General features: G+C 42.7%; 1 protein-coding gene across 4 annotated transcripts in view; it reads left to right on the top strand.

The window, feature by feature from the left end:
* The window catches only part of EPS15L1 (epidermal growth factor receptor pathway substrate 15 like 1), a 260710-nt gene that overhangs the window by 99261 nt on the left and 144586 nt on the right, over positions 1-16863 (top strand). For all 4 annotated transcript variants that reach the window (XM_068234205.1, XM_068234203.1, XM_068234202.1 and 1 more), the window contains 4 exons: positions 951-1148; positions 11622-11786; positions 14815-14944; positions 15458-15606. In XM_068234205.1, the coding sequence (XP_068090306.1) occupies positions 951-1148; positions 11622-11786; positions 14815-14944; positions 15458-15606 (642 nt within the window). The remainder of the gene's footprint in view (positions 1-950; positions 1149-11621; positions 11787-14814; positions 14945-15457; positions 15607-16863) is intronic.

Genomic DNA, 16863 nt, shown 5'->3' with positions numbered 1-16863 from the left:
TGTTTGTATGCTGTAAAGTGCAGCAAAAGATGTCAGTGCTTTATAAATACATTATAATAATTCTAATTAAAGTAGATACTGTGTCTGCGTAAGAAAGTGGAACTTAGTAATTCAGAGGAAGTCGTAAGCAATTGTAAAAACTCTTAACAGGAAATATCAGGAGTGAGCTCTTAAAGGGAAGGTCCAAGCAAAAAAAAAAATGAGTTTCACTTACCTGGGGCTTCTACCAGCCCCATGTAGCCCTCCTGTGCCCTCGTAGTCACTCACTGCTGCTCCAGTCCCCCGCTGGCAGCTTTCTGACCTCGGAGGTCAGGGCCACATTGCATACATTTTTACGCATTCCAGCTAGTGCAGGAACAAAAATGTACGCGTTGCACCACTAACGCGTAAAAATGTATGTGTTAATGTTCCTGCACTAGCGGGAATGTGTAAAAATGTACGCAATTCGGCCCTGACCTCCGAGGTCTGAAAGCTGCCAGCGGGGGACTGGAGCAGCAGTGAGTGACTACGAGGGCACAGGATGGCTGCATGGGGCTGGTAGAAGCCCCAGGTAAGTGAAACTCATTTTTTTTTTTTTGCTTGGACCTTCCCTTTAAGCCTGTATGGATAAAATCTTTCATTTTGTGAAGTTCCATAAGTAGTGCTTGGAATTTACGTTAATCTACATGATTATTGTCTGAATTTGTCTTGTTCAATTTTGATTTAGTTGGGCTTTAAGAGCATGGGTTGCTTGCTGCCTGTACAGCTGCTGGTCTTTGTGGCCAAATACCAGCAGTGACTGGCAGTAATAACACATAAATGTTTGAGCAAAATTACATATTCATACAGTGATGTGCTTCATTTGAAATAGATCTAGAGAGATATGTGCCTGTTTTGTTTGATATGTATTTTTTTTAATCTGAGTATTATAAGAAGTATGTAAGGATTATTTTTTGTTGTTGTTCCTGTAGATTTCCTCTCTAAAGGTACAGATTCAGTCCCAGGAGTCTGATGTGCAAGCACAGGAAGAAGAACTCAGTAGAGCCAAATCAGAACTCAACAGACTACAACAAGAAGAGACTCAGCTAGAGCAAAGCATTCAGGCTGGCAAAGTTCAACTGGAGACCATTATTAAATCATTAAAATCCACACAAGAGGAGATTAACCAGGTACTGCCAGGGTCTGCTCTCTTCAACATATAACATTATCAGGCATATTTATAAAGGCACAGTGCAGTAAACCATAGCAGCCCCTTTGGGGACATGCTGCCTTATATGTTTTTGAGGCACACTACCTAATTATGTTTTGGGTACACTCTATCTTTTGGTGAGTTTGAAGGCATATGCTGGTTAATTATGTTGTTTGACGTGATACTCTGCTTAATGATTTTGTTTGAAGTGACACACTCTGCTTACTTACGTTGTTGAAGAGGTACATGCTAACTAAATATATTTTTAGGGGATACAGCCTAGTTGTGTTGCTTGGCGGCGGAGGAGAATATGCTGCCTAAGTATGATTGTTGGGGGGGAGGGGGGTTTACAGGCTTCCTAATTGTGTTGTGGTTTTTTGGGGTCTTCAGTATATTTCTAATTATGTTGTTTTGGAGTGGTGGAAGAGAGGGGGGCATGCTACCTAATTATGGTGTTTGAGCAGTACATGCTGTCTGATTTATCATCTAAGGTTCTAGAAATAGTTTTTGTGGAAAACAGTTAGTGCATTATATTTTTCTACATCTTATGTTGTTCGCATGGTATTTGGAGTCTGATATTTTCATTGAGAAAATTGGACTTTTGCATGCTTTTGCTGGGGTTGCCACTGATTTCTAGTTGGCCCCTTGCTAGGTTCACATGCCTTATAGGGCAATGCCCACAAATTATCAAAGTTATTATTGAGGGGAAAGTATATTTTATACTTGCTCTTGAGAGCTGTTTAGCCTAGAAACCGCCCTGATTAGAAAGCTCTCAACAATGAGGTTGGCCAAAGATGACTTGGAAAAAAAACTATAGCAAGAGAAGCTGTGAAAGCCTTAGCCAAGGACAGATAAGTCTAGAAGAATTTCTCAAGTGCCCTGTACTCCAATGAAAGCAACAGGAAGGGATTGTGCAAACCTACCAGTGCAGGGAGGTCATTCATTTTACAGCAATGCACAACAGCCACATTGCTTTCTTTTGCACCACATTCCCTATTTAGCTGAATGGGACAACTCTGCACTCTGGACAAAAATGTGCAGGCAGCTGTGCATTCCCAGGAGGGGACTAAACTAATTAGGTTATGCGCCTCCTTTAAAGGTTAGAGATTTGGTAGATAACAATTTCTAGGAGCATCTCCAAACTTAGTTGTTCAGTCTCGCCAACCACATGTGGCAGCTGCACATTTGTTTTTATTGAAGACTGTATTCTCAGCGTATGTGTTTTTAACCTTTCAAACCAAATTGCTTAAATAAGGATGTGGTTTGTCTGGTTTTCATCCTCCTTATCTTATTTTTGAGAAAAACAAACACACAAGCCTGCCTATTTCTTGCAGCAACTTGTAGAAGCATAAACACGGTGTGGTTTACAGCTTCTGCTGGTCTTATTTTAACCCCATATTGATAAAAATAATTGAGAGAACCTTTGTGGGTTTAAGTAGGGATTGTGATGGTGTCTGAAATGATTGCAGTCATGTGCAGCATTGGTACTGAGATTTTTTTTTTAATAGACTGGGATTTTATAAACATAAATAATAGTCGAGCTACAATACTGGTTAACGTATAAGTGATATTAAAATACAACTGAAGCGAGAGGAATGTGGAGGCTACCATATATAAATCCATTTAATACCATTTGCCTGGCTATCCTGCTGACCCTCTGCCTCTAATACTTTTAGCCATCGACCCTGAACAAGCATGCAGCAGGTCTGGTGTTTTTGACATCCGATATGACAAGATTAGCTGCATGCTTGTTTCTGGTGTCATTCAGATATTACTGCAACCTAATAGATCAGCAGGGCTGCCAGGCAATGTGTATTGTTTAAAAGGAAATAAATATACATACTCTTCTCAGTTCAGTTGTCCTTTAAAGGATACCTGAAGTGACGTGTGACATAATGAGATAGACATGGGTTTGTGCAGTGCCAAGCACACGAATAACTATGCTGTGTTCCTTTTTTCTTTCTCTGCCTGAAAGAGTTAAATATCAGGTATGTAAGTGGCTGACTCAGTCCTCACTCAGACAGGAAGTGACTACAGGTTGACCCTCACTGATAAGAAATTCCAACTATAAAACACTTTCCTAGCAGAAAATGGCTTTTGAGAGCAGGAAAGAGATAAAAGGGGTCATTAGTTCATAGATTTTAGCTCTGGCATACTTCAGTGAATGTGTCATTGAGCAAAAACAATAAAACAGTTAAAACTTAAAAAGTAGATTTAAACATAAAATAAAACTGTGGAATATCTAATTCTAAGAATACACCATACAATTTTCTGTTAGATTCTTCTGTTAGATTTTCTGTTAGAATGCATAATTAGATTATTTTCTGTAGAGACTGGTCATTATGTCTGGTGCATTGTCTTCTGGTTATCTCCTGCTGAGTAGAACAATGCCTAATTGCTAGGCAGTTAGATGGTTAGCATGTTGGAAATTATCTATCTGGCAGGTAAATCTAACAGAAAATCTAACAGAAAATTGTATGGTGTATTCACAGCATTAAAAAGTCCTTTTTAGGAGAAGGAAGATAGATACAATAGTATATTTCAACAATTTATTTTCGCTTCAGGTGTCCTTTAAGTATGGGAAGGTTCAACCTTATATTCAAATAAATGACCTTGCCATCTGAGCTCTACTTTCCTTATGAGCCCTTCTTTTTTTCTGTTTTTCCATCTTAACCGGATTTTCTTTCCTTTTCTTCTGTCCTACTTTTTTCTGTTTCTTTTTCTTAGGCTTTAAGTGTATTTAACATTCTCTTTTTTGTTACTGGGACTTTGTCTTAGACCATTGTAAGCTTAGACTAAAATTTTGTAACAACAATCTGTTTGCCACAGTTGATATGAACTGCAGTTCTTAATGTATCATTTTTTTTTGTAAAATCCATTTTTTGAATGAAATGTGATAAAAGAATAAAAAAAGTAAACTGGCCTCTCTGAGCATCACAAAAGAGAAAATGTCACTAAATACATAGAATCCTCCTCTGTTTAACCACTTGCCGACCGCCTACTTCATATTGGCGGCGGCAAAGTGGCAGCCCCAGGACCACGTAACGCAGATTGGCGTCAGGTCCTGGGGCACTCTCTGGCCGGGGATCGCGCGCTGGGATGCGCGCGCATCCACCGGCAATAGGCTCCGCCCACCCGCGACGTCAACCCGCCGGCCAATCGGAAGCGCCGGCGGGTTGTTAACCCCGCGATCGCCGCTACAAAGTGTATAATACACTTTGTAATGTATACAAAGTGTATTATACAGGCTGCCTCCTGCCCTGGTGGTCCCAGTGTCCGAGGGACCACCAGGGCAGGCTGCAGCCACCCTAGTCTGCACCCAAACACACTGATCTGCCCCCCCCTGCCCCCTGATCGCCCACAGTACCCCTCAGACCCCCCCCTGCCCACCCCCCAGACCACCATTTGCACACAATCACCCCCCTAATCACCCATCAATCACTCCCTGTCACTATCTGTCAACGCTATTTTTTTTTTTAGTCCCTAAACTGCCCCCTGCTCCCTCCTGATCACCCCCCCACCCCTCAGATTCTCCCCTGACCCCCCCCCCCCCCTGCGTACTGTATGCATCTATCCCCCCTGATCAACTGTCAATCACCTGTCAATCACCTGTCAATCACCCGTCAATCACCCCCTGTCACTGCCACCCATCAATCAGCCCCTAACCTGCCCCTTGCGGGCAATCTGATCACCCACCCACACCAATAGATCGCCCGCAGATCCGACATCAGATCACCTCCCAAATCCATCGTTTACATCTATTCTCTCCTCTAAACACCCACTAATTACCCATCAATCACCCATCAATCACCCCCTATCACCACCTGTCACTGTTACCCATCAGATTAGACCCTTGCGGGCACCCAATCTCCCGCCCACACACTCAGATTGCCCTCAACCCCCCCCTTATCGATTCGCCAGTGCATTATTTACATCCGTTCTTCCCTGTAATAACCCACTGATCACCTGTCAATCACCCCCTGTCACTGCCACCCATCAATCACCCCCTGTCACTGCCACCCATCAATCAGCCCCTAACCTGCCCCTTGCGGGCAATCTGATCACCCACCCACACCAATAGATCGCCCGCAGATCCGACATCAGATCACCTCCCAAATCCATCGTTTACATCTATTCTCTCCTCTAAACACCCACTAATTACCCATCAATCACCCATCAATCACCCCCTATCACCACCTGTCACTGTTACCCATCAGATTAGACCCTTGCGGGCACCCAATCGCCCGCCCACACACTCAGATTGCCCTCAACCCCCCCCCCTTATCGATTCGCCAGTGCATTATTTACATCCGTTCTTCCCTGTAATAACCCACTGATCACCTGTCAATCACCCCCTGTCACTGCCACCCATCAATCACCTCCTGTCACTGCCACCCATCAATCAGCCCCTAACCTGCCCCTTGCGGGCAATCTGATCACCCACCCACACCAATAGATCGCCCGCAGATCCGACATCAGATCACCTCCCAAATCCATCGTTTACATCTATTCTCTCCTCTAAACACCCACTAATTACCCATCAATCACCCCCTATCACCACCTGTCACTGTTACCCATCAGATTAGACCCTAATCTGCCCCTTGCGGGCACCCAATCACCCGCCCACACGCTCAGATTGCCCTCAGACCCCCCCCTTATCAATTCGCCAGTGCAATATTTACATCTGTTATTCCCTGTAATAACCCACTGATCACCTGTCAATCACCCATCAATCACCCCCTGTCACTGCCACCCATCAATCACCCCCTGTCACTGCCACCCATCAATCAGCCCCTAACCTGCCCCTTGCGGGCAATCTGATCACCCACCCACACCAATAGATCGCCCGCAGATCCGACATCAGATCACCTCCCAAGTGCAGTGTTTACATCTCTTCTCTCCTCTAAACACCCACTAATTACCCATCAATCACCCCCTATCACCACCTGTCACTGTTACCCATCAGATTAGACCCTAATCTGCCCCTTGCGGGCACCCAATCACCCGCCCACACCTCAGAACGCCCTCAGACCCCAGCCCTGATCACCTCGCTAGTGCATTGCTTGCATCTATTTCCCCCCTCTAATCACACCTTGAGACACCCATAAATCACCTCCTGTCACCCCCTAGCACACCTACCCATCAGATCAGGCCCTAATTTGCCCCGTGTGGGCTCCTGATCACTCGGCCAAACCCTCAGATCCCCCTCAGACCCCCTTCCGATCACCTCCCCAGTGCATTGATTGCATCTATTTTCCCCTCTAACCGCCCCCTGAGACACCCATCAATCACCTCCTGTCACCCCCCTAGCACTCCTATCCATCAGATCAGGCCCAATACATCCTGTCATAAGAGGCCACCCTGCTTATGACCGTTTCCACAAAATTTGCCCTCTCATAGACCACCTGTCATCAAAATTTGCAGATGCTTATACCCCTGAACAGTCATTTTGAGAAATTTGGTTTCCAGACTACTCACAGTTTTGGGCCCGTAAAATGCCAGGGCAGTATAGGAACCCCACAAGTGACCCCATTTTAGAAAGAAGACACCCCAAGGTATTCTGTTAGGTGTATGATGAGTTCATAGAAGATTTTATTTTTTGTCAAAAGTTAGCGGAAATTGGATTTTTATTGTTTTTTTTCACAAAGTGTCATTTTTCACTAACTTGTGACAAAAAATAAAATCTTCTATGAACTCACCATACCCCTAACGGAATACCTTGGGGTGTCGTCTTTCTAAAATGGGGTCACTTGTGGGGTTCCTATACTGCCCTGGCATTTTAGGGGCCCTAAACCGTGGGGAGTAGTCTAGAAAACAAATGCCTCAAAATGACCTGTGAATAGGACGTTGGGCCCCTTAGCGCACCTAGGCTGCAAAAAAGTGTCACACATGTAGTATCGCCATACTCAGGAGAAGTAGTATAATGTGTTTTGTGGTGTATTTTTACACATACCCATGCTGGGTGGGAGAAATCTCTCTGTAAATGGACAATTGTGTGTAAAAAAAATCAAAAATGTGTCATTTACAGAGATATTTCTCCCACCCAGCATGGTTATATGTAAAAATACACCACAAAACACATTATACTACTTCTTCTGAGTACGGCGATACCACATGTGTGACACTTTTTTGCAGCCTAACTGTGCTAAGGGGCCCAAAGTCCAATGAGTACCTTTAGGATTTCACAGGTCATTTTGAGACATTTGGGTTCAAGACGACTACTCACGGTTTAGGGCCCCTAAAATGCCAGGGCAGTATTGGAACCCCACAAATGACCCCATTCTAGAAAGAAGACACCCCAAGGTATTCCGTTAGGAGTATGGTGAGTTCATAGAAGATTTTATTTTTTGTCACAAGTTAGCGGAAATTGATATGTATTGTTTTTTTTTTCACAAAGTGTCATTTTCCGCTAACTTGTGACAAAAAAAAAATCTTCTATGAACTCACCATACCCCTAACGGAATACCTTGGGGTGTCTTCATTCTAAAATGGGGTCACTTGTGGGGTTCCTATACTGCCCTGGCATTTTAGGGGCCCTAAACCGTGAGGAGTAGTCTAGAATCCAAATGCCTCAAAATGACCTGTGAATAGGACGTTAGGCCCCTTAGCGCACCTAGGTTGCAAAAAAGTGTCACACATGTGGTATGGCCGTACTCAGAAGAAGTAGTATAATGTGTTTTGAGGTGTATTTTTATACATACCCATGCTGGGTGGGAGAAATCTCTCTGTAAATGGACAATTGTGTGTAAAAAAAATCAAATAATTGTCATTTACAGAGATATTTCTCCCACCTAGCATCTGTATGTGTAAAAATACACCCCAAAACACATTATACTACTTCTCCTGAGTACGGCGGTACCACATGTGTGGCACTTTCTTGCACCCTAAGTGCGCTAAGGGGCCCAAAGTCCAATGAGTACCTTTAGGATTTCACAGGTCATTTTGCGACATTTGGTTTCAAGACTACTCCTCACGGTTTAGGGCCCCTAAAATGCCAGGGCAGTATAGGAACCCCACAAATGACCCCATTTTAGAAAGAAGACACCCCAAGGTATTCCGTTAGGAGTATGGTGAGTTCATAGAAGATTTTATTTTTGTCACAAGTTAGCAGAAAATGACACTTTGTGAAAAAAAACAATTAAAATCAATTTCCGCTAACTTGTGACAAAAAAAAAAATCTTCTATGAACTCACCATCCTCCTAATGGAATACCTTGGGGTGTCTTCCTTCTAAAATGGGGTCATTTGTGGGATTCCTATACTGTCCTGGCATTTTAGGGGCCCTAAACCGTGAGGAGCAGTCTTGAAACGAAATTTCTCAAAATGACCTGTGAAATCCTAAAGGTACTCATTGGACTTTGGGCCCCTTAGCGCAGTTAGGGTGCAAAAAAGTGCCACACATGTGGTATCGCCGTACTCAGGAGAAGTAGTATAATGTGTTTTGGGGTGTATTTTTCCACATACCCATGCTGAGTGGGAGAAATATCTCTATAAATTGACAATTGTGTGTTAAAAAAAGAAAACAATTGTCATTTACGGAGATATTTCTCCCACCCAGCATGGGTATGTCTAAAAATACACCCCAAAACACATTATACTACTTCTCCTGAGTACGGCAATACCACATGTGTGGCACTTTTTTGCAGCCTAACTGCGCTAAGGGGCCCAAAGTCCAATGAGCATCTTTAGGCTTTACAGGGGTGCTTACAATTAGGCACCCCCCAAAATGCCAGGACAGTGAACACACCCCACAAATGACCCCATTTTGGAAAGTAGACACTTCAAGGTATTCAGAGAGGAACATAGTGAGTCCGTGGCAGATTTCATTTTTTTTTGTCGCAAGTTAGAAGAAATGGAAACTTTTTTTTTTTTTTTTTTTTTGTTACAAAGTGTCATTTTCCGCTAACTTGTGACAAAAAATAAAATCTTCTATGAACTCACCATGCCTCTCACTGAATACTTTGGGATGTCTTCTTTCCAAAATGGGGTCATTTGGGGGGTATTTGTACTATCCTGGAATTTTAGCCCCTCATGAAACCTGACAGGTGCGCAGAAAAGTCAGAGATGCTTGAAAATGGGAAAATTCACTTTTTGCACCATAGTTTGTAAACGCTATAACTTTTACCCAATCCAATAAATATACACTGAATGGGTTTTTTTTTATCAAAGACATGTAGCAGAATAACTTTCGCGCTCAAATGTATAGGAAATTTTACTTTATTTGAAAACTGTCAGCACAGAAAGTTAAAAAAGTCATTTTTTTGACAAAATTCATGTCTTTTTTGATGAATATAATAAAAACTAAAACTCGCAGCAGCAATCAAATAGCACCGAAAGAAAGCTGTATTAGTGACAAGAAAAGGAGGTAGAATTCATTTAGGTGGTAGGTTGTATGACTGAGCAATAAACCGTGAAAGCTGCAGTGGTCCGAATGGAAAAAAAGGCTCTGGTCCTTAAGGGGTTTTATGACTGCAGTCCTTAAGTGGTTAAATCTTCAGTGAGGCTGAAGATGGTGGCCTCTCCATTCTTTTGCTGGGCATACACGGCATTTTGTTTTCTTATCAATCAGCTGCTGATGGCTCGATTGATAATTTCCGACAGGTCCGATCAGCGAGGCACTCGATTCTCCGCTCGATACCCGCAGGCGGACAATGGGAAGAAAACGAGCGGAAGATAAGGAGCGCCCCGCAAGGACGAGCGGGGATCGAAACAGGCGCCAGCTGGGATGCGCCGGGATCGAGCCAGCAGCTCCGCATAAATCTAACGGTGTATGCCCAGCATTATAGACGTTCTCCTCTGGTACTTTATGGCTATAAAGTGAGCTTCACCTCCACATCGTTTAGTCTTCTCCTGTGGGGACAAAGGACCTAACATATTTGTTGATTAAACATGGAACAGGAGCAAGCCTCAATGAAAATATGGAATGCCATTTACTAGGCCTGAAAGATGAATCGAATTTAAACCGAAGTCGAGATCACCAAGATCACAATTTCGGAATCGTCAAAGCGGCAATTATCGCCATCACGTCATTTCCACATGGGGGAAGTTTGAAGAAGTGGCTTCAAACTTTCCCAAAGCCCCAGCGCATGCGGCCCGCAGTGTTGGACATTCCTTCCGCACGAGTCCAATGCTGTCCGTCCTCTATCGCCGTCTGCCAGCTCTTGTGCTTGGCAAAACTCTGTCACATGACATACAGGAAGTATTCCGTGCATTAGAGCCTGCAGGAGGCGAAGTGGATAGACGGGCATCGCTGGACTCGTGCTGGAAGCTATGTCCAGAACTGATGCAGCTTGGGGGACAGAGGAGGCACAGAGAGACACAGAGACACAAAGGGGGCAAGAGAAAGACCCAGAGGAGGCATAAAGAGGCAAAGAGGGCACAAAGAGAGACAGGGGGACGGAGAGGGAACAAATGGGCAAAGAGGGGGGAGCAAAGCTTGATTTGAAGGAAATCGTGAATCGAAATCGCAATTTCAGACAGAAATAGCTCAATTCAATTTTTTCCTAAAGTCGTTCAGGCCTACCATTTACTTTACCTCAGATGGGGTGGCAGTGGCACTTGACAAGTGTACTTGAGATGATAAACCCATTTCAGAGTTGGAATAGCAGTGATCTAGAACAGCTTACTCTGCAATAAATGAATTCATAAGTATTATAAAGTTTTTATTATAAAGTTCTTGCAGATTCTCACTCTAGTCTGTTTCTGTATTCAGTCTTCAAAAACTTTTGCAACAGGAATATTTCAGCATGAGCTGACCCCGCTGGTAGGCTGCCTTTCCAGTGGAAATGGATGTTTACAGCTGCAGCTTATTATTTCATTATTACTTATTATACATTATTATTACCCCCAACTGTGGATGTGAGGTGTACTCATGAGGAGATCTGCTGAAAAGTGTCAGTACCATGATAAGATTATATAAATTAACTCTACAGTGTGTAGAGGGAAATGATTCCATACTTTGCGTAAACTTACCCTTAAATCATATTCCTGGACCAGAACAGATAATAGATTTAACGTACTTGGCTAACCATGTCCTCTACTATTGGCCCAAATCTTACAAGGGAAATCTACATATTAGTCAGCCTTGTCATTTCTGTGTTTACTCATGCTTTTTCCTGCCTCCAGGGCTCCTAGATTGGGTTCCTTCCCATCATGGAAAATGGTCCTGCCACAGGGTTTGTGAAGCAGGAATAGTGAAGGTAATCATGGTAAGGCTTACTGATGATATCTAGATAAGTCAGATTTTACTCAAACGCTGACTATGGCCTTGGCAACACATTCACATTTCCTCTGCATCTTAAGAATGTTGCATTTGGCTCTTGTATTTTAATGCAGTTAAAAGCCAGATGTCAAACTGGTTTAAGAAAATGATGTATAATTGAAGTACATTTAGGGGTAAAGGGGATAATGCCAGTATTTGTTCTTACATAAGAAGTTCTTTCTTTTCTGTTCAGGCACGAAACAAATTATCACAACTTCAGGAGAGTCAGCAAGAAATGAACAAAAGCATTGAGAACTACAACAGTTCTCTCAATGGAGACCATGGAGTAACTCTCAATAATATAACAGATGCAGAGACCTTTTCTCCGCGAGAGAGGCTGGACCTTTCCACATCAGCGGTGAGAAACGGCATTGGTTCATTGGCCCTAAAGAAGCAGCTCTTCGTACCCAACATTTTGTGATGACTACAGTCCAATAATAATAATAGCTTATGGGTTTCCTATGGTTTAAGCCCCATACACATGCTGGATAATTTACACCTGAAATGATCTTTTGGGCCATCTCAGCCAAGAATCTAGCAAGGGTACAGCTGCTACACAATGGTCTCAATTCTGGTAGCGTTTTCAAGCAAATTACCGCATGTACGGTAATTCACAGCATGTGGTAATGACATTTAGCAATTCTGGCAGATTTTAGCAGGGCTGTGGAGTCGGTCCAAAAATCCACCGACACTGACTCCGACTCCTCAGTTTAGGATTCCTCCGACTCCTCTAATTTGCATATTACAATTTTGTTGATTAAAAGTATGTAACATGAAATTCGTCTCTTAACTGCCAACGCTTAGGAATTTTACAAGACAACTGAAGTGAGAAGGATATGTAGACTACTATATTTATTCCCTTTAGACTAAAACTAGTCCTTGGTAAGAGTACTTGTAAAAGGTACAAACCGGAACAAAGAACATTTATCAGGCCCTAGGCAATGTAAGTGTGGGTACACGTAAGAATGATGTGCAGGTACTCTGCAGGGGAATGAGGAGATTCTTCCTCTATTACACATTCTTCATGCACAATCTGAACAAGGTTTATGGGTGACAGACAACACCTCTGTGTTCAATGTGCACAGCATTCTCAGTGGATTCCCTGCAGCTCTGTGGGGAGTGCATATGTAGAGTATAGTACTACTGTGTAACAAAGTAAACCTGAGACAGATGAAATTAAAGTTTTATACATACCTGGGGCTTCCTCCAGCCCCCTTCAGGCTAATAAGTCCCTCGCTGTCCTCCTCCACCACCTGGATCTTCTGCTATGAGTCCAGGTACTTGAGCCAGTCGGGCGTAGTGCGCATGCACACACTCCGCCGCCGGGAGCGTACTGCACCTGCGCAGCACTATTGCACAGGTGCAGAATGTTCCTGGCTGTGGGAGCGGCATGCGGCCGGACAGCGCTGACTGGCTGAATTACCTGGACTCCTAGCAGAAGATCCGGGTGATGGAGGACAGCGAGGGACTTATTAGCCTGAAGGGGGCTGGAGGAAGCCCCAGGTATGTATAAAACTTTACTTTTCATTCGTCTCAGGTACCCTTTAATTTGTAGTCACCAAACCAAATTTTAACAACATATCAAATTATTTGATTTCATGAGCAAAGGGAGTGCATACATTTGCATAAATCAGAATCAATGCAGAATTATTTCCATCTCATTGACCATCTCTATTAGTGACACAGCTACACATCAGGCTTTATTCTTACAGCATAGATGTTATTTAGTATATATAAGAGATTCCTGTGTACACATCATATATACAGTCACAATCAGATCTGTATATCTGACCTTAAAAATACGGGGACTGCTTTATTGAAGCAGCACAAGTAACTAATTTTGATTGGTTTATTTCATTTTTGTGGACTAAGCACAGCTATTACTGTATATATACTGTATATATACATTATTTTTAATGACTATTATCTGAGAAATAGAACATTTTATCATATTTTCTATTTTAATTACAGTTACAAATTCAGTCGGAGTCGGTGCATTTTTTCCCGACTCTGACTCCAGGCACCCAAAATTGCCCGACTCCACGACTCCGACTCCACGACTCCGACTCCACAGCCCTGGATTTTAGTCATGTTTTACTGCATGTGGTAAATTTTGGTCATGAATTACTGCATGCGATAAATTATGTGGTAATTTGTGCAGTAATTTGCATTAATTTTACTGAAAATTGATATTCTCATAGAAATTAGGGGTCCTGTTGGCACATCATTTACCGATCAGTACCTGGCGGTATAGTCAATTTGTGTGTATTTAGGGGAGTTCCTATACAGTTCCTATTGCTGTTTTAGTGGAGTTCCTATTCAGGCTGTATAATAGAGCAGAATAGTAGAAATAAAACTCCAAATATTTAAAGGATTTTCTTTTCTTTATAGCGGATGCCTATAAATATACTTTTCATAGGTTGCTACATAATCAAATACACCTTCCCCCCCCCCCCCCCCCATCTAAAAAAAAAACACAGCTTCCAAAGACTGTCCTAACTTATGGAAAACAGTTGTTTACCTCATGCTTACAGCTGAAATACAGCACTCTATGCATTCACCCCGCTTTTTGCCACACGTTTTACCAGAAATGCGGAAACATCTTTCACAAACAAAAAAGAAAAGAGGAAAGTACCGTATGAGGTTTTTTACCGACTAAAAACTATATACCGCACATAGCTACCAGAATTAAGGCCAATGTCTGTTCGTGATCTGTGATATTTATGTTAATCTCACACTTACTGGGTGAAGATTAAACTATCCCACCTGTGAGCGCTTTGTTTATATATAGGAAGTGTGGGCATACCCCCTTTCCTATGTTGTAATACTAGAGCTGCTGCACCTATGGAGAAACCAGAATGCTTTCATGTGTGGAGTGGGGCTGACTTAGCTGGTAGGACCCAGCAGAGCTAACTGCAGGCTGATTTTAGGAACAAGCTGGTGGGGTAATATCAGCAAAGCTGCATTTTTATGCTTATTTATTTACATATTTTTTTGTACTTGAGTTCAGGTTCACGAGGAAGCACAACTTTCAATTAAAAAATGCTGTTTAATATTGTGTTTTTGTCCCAGTTTTCAGCCAGTTGTGGATTTCTAAAACTGCCTAGACATTAAAATTTTCACTTCTTTCACATCTCTACCCATTACAATAGTTCACTACCTGGAGTTACAAAGGTACATGTTCCAATGTGAAGTAAAGTGTATTAATTCCACCCTCAAAACCTCACATGTAAATCAGGCATGAAGCACAACTAAACCCTCACAAGAATATCACTGCCAGGAATTTCTGGCATTAATGGCCATGCAATATTATTAGGTAATATTCTTTTCATTGTTTATTTTAATACGAATAATTAAAAAGATTCTGTTTTTTTTCTGTTCTGCAGGATGATCCATTCAAGAGCAAAACTCACCTGTTCAACAGTAACAACAACCAAGACGTCTACACTGACCCATTCCAAACAGAGGACCCCTTTACCTCAGACCCTTTTAAAGGGGCAGACCCTTTCAAGAGCAGTAAGTTCACTAAATCATGTAACATGCTAACTCCATACAGTATATCCTGTCTACTGCTCTTTTTACATACACTGAATGTATTATAATGTATGTTGAAAAAAAGATCCATGTCCACCAAATTCATTCTTACCATTCAGCTCCAGATGTCCTAACCTAGACACAAATAAAATTAAGCCATCTAGTAAGTGGTATCCAGTTTTATGATGTGTGGAAGGGGAGGAATGACCCTAGATGGCAGTGGAATTAATTCCTTAGATCAAGTCATAACCACCCTTCAGTAATTTTAATAGTGGTTGCCATTAGTTTACTTTTTTTTCTTATAGAACCTGACTGTTAGTTACATGCGACTTAGTTCCTAATAACTCATGCTGGTTCTGTGTTATATTATTCTCTGTTATATATATTATTATATCATCCTGCAGTATACACTGACATACTTTATATATTTCAGAAGTTAGACTTATTGGTATATTGAATACATTTTTAAACTATTAATTACCTTTTTTTCATCAGATCCATTTGGTGATGATCCTTTTAAAGAAACCGACCCCTTCCATGCGCCTTCTACAGATGATCCTTTTCATAAACCCACCAAAAGTGATCCATTTTCTACTGATCCTTTTACTAAAAACAGTGTCCACTCAATGACCCTTCCATTAAAGGTAAGCTCTAGCAGGTAAACAAATGAAATAGCTTTTGCTCTTTCATCTTGCCATCAGTGGCGTAGGGATCACAATAGCAGCCATAGTGGCCAACTGAGGTCTAGAGTAAGCAAGTGTAACGGTGGAGAGAAGTTCCATACCTCTCCGCGCTCCACTGATGAGCTATCTTTCTCCTAGCATCCTTGTGTCCATGACTACAGCACACGCTCTCATCACATGGGTTACTTAACAAGAGAGGACGCTGTAATCATAGAGAAGGTGGTGCATGCAGAAGATAGATCGTTGGTGAAGCCCGTAGAGGTATGTCACTTCCCTCCAGTACTCCTCTTGTTGCTCTGCATATGGGCTACCTACACTGGGAGGTAGGCCTGAAAGATAAATCGAATTTAAATCGAAATCGCGATCACCAAGATCACAATTTCAGAATCGTCAAAGCGGCGAATATCGCGATCACGTCATTTCCACATGAGGAAGTTTGAAGAAGCGCCTTCAAACTTTCCCAAAGTCCCAGTGCTCGCAGCGTTGGACATACCTTCGATCTTCTATCGCCCTCTGCCGCCTCTTGTGCTTGGCAAAACTTCGGGTTCCTGTATGTCACATGATATACAGGAAGTATGCCGTGCATTAGAGCCTGCAGGAGGCAAAGTGGATAGACGGGCATCGCTGGACTAGTGCTTGAAGCTATGTCCAGAACTGATGCAACTTGGGGGACAGAGGAGGCACAGAGACAGACAGCGTGGGCACAGAGACACAAAGGAGGCAAGAGAGAGACCCAGAGGAGGCATGAAGAGGCAAAGGGGGCACAATGAGAGACGGGGACAGAGGGGGAACAGGGAGGCACAAAGGGGGGGTAACAAAGCTTGATTTGAAGGAAATCATGAATCGAATCGAAATCGTAATTTTAGACAGAAATCGCTCAATTCAATTTTTTCCTAAAATCGTTCAGGCCTACTGGGAGGGCACATCTGGCTCTCTATACTGGGGTCCCTTTTTGTTACTCATAATGGGGGGACTAATTCAGGCTACCTACACTTCGGCTCCTCTGGCTACCCATATTTGGGAGGCTACCTAATACTTGGGGAGGTCCTCTAGGGTGGCTACTTCAGACTGCCTACACTACATATTTTGTTGGCACTTCTTGCTACCTATACTCTGGCTACAGATACAGCAAGATATCTTTATTATGCTGGGGTGGTGCACTCAAAATGTTGCTACGGGGTGGTTAGGACTTCTCTCAAATGTTCATTTCGTGCAGTG

This window comes from Hyperolius riggenbachi, chromosome 1 (genome assembly GCF_040937935.1).
Source record: "Hyperolius riggenbachi isolate aHypRig1 chromosome 1, aHypRig1.pri, whole genome shotgun sequence".
Lineage (NCBI taxonomy): Eukaryota > Metazoa > Chordata > Amphibia > Anura > Hyperoliidae > Hyperolius > Hyperolius riggenbachi.
The sequence above is the reverse complement of the archived record's forward strand: the minus strand, read 5'-3'. Positions and strand labels throughout refer to the sequence as shown.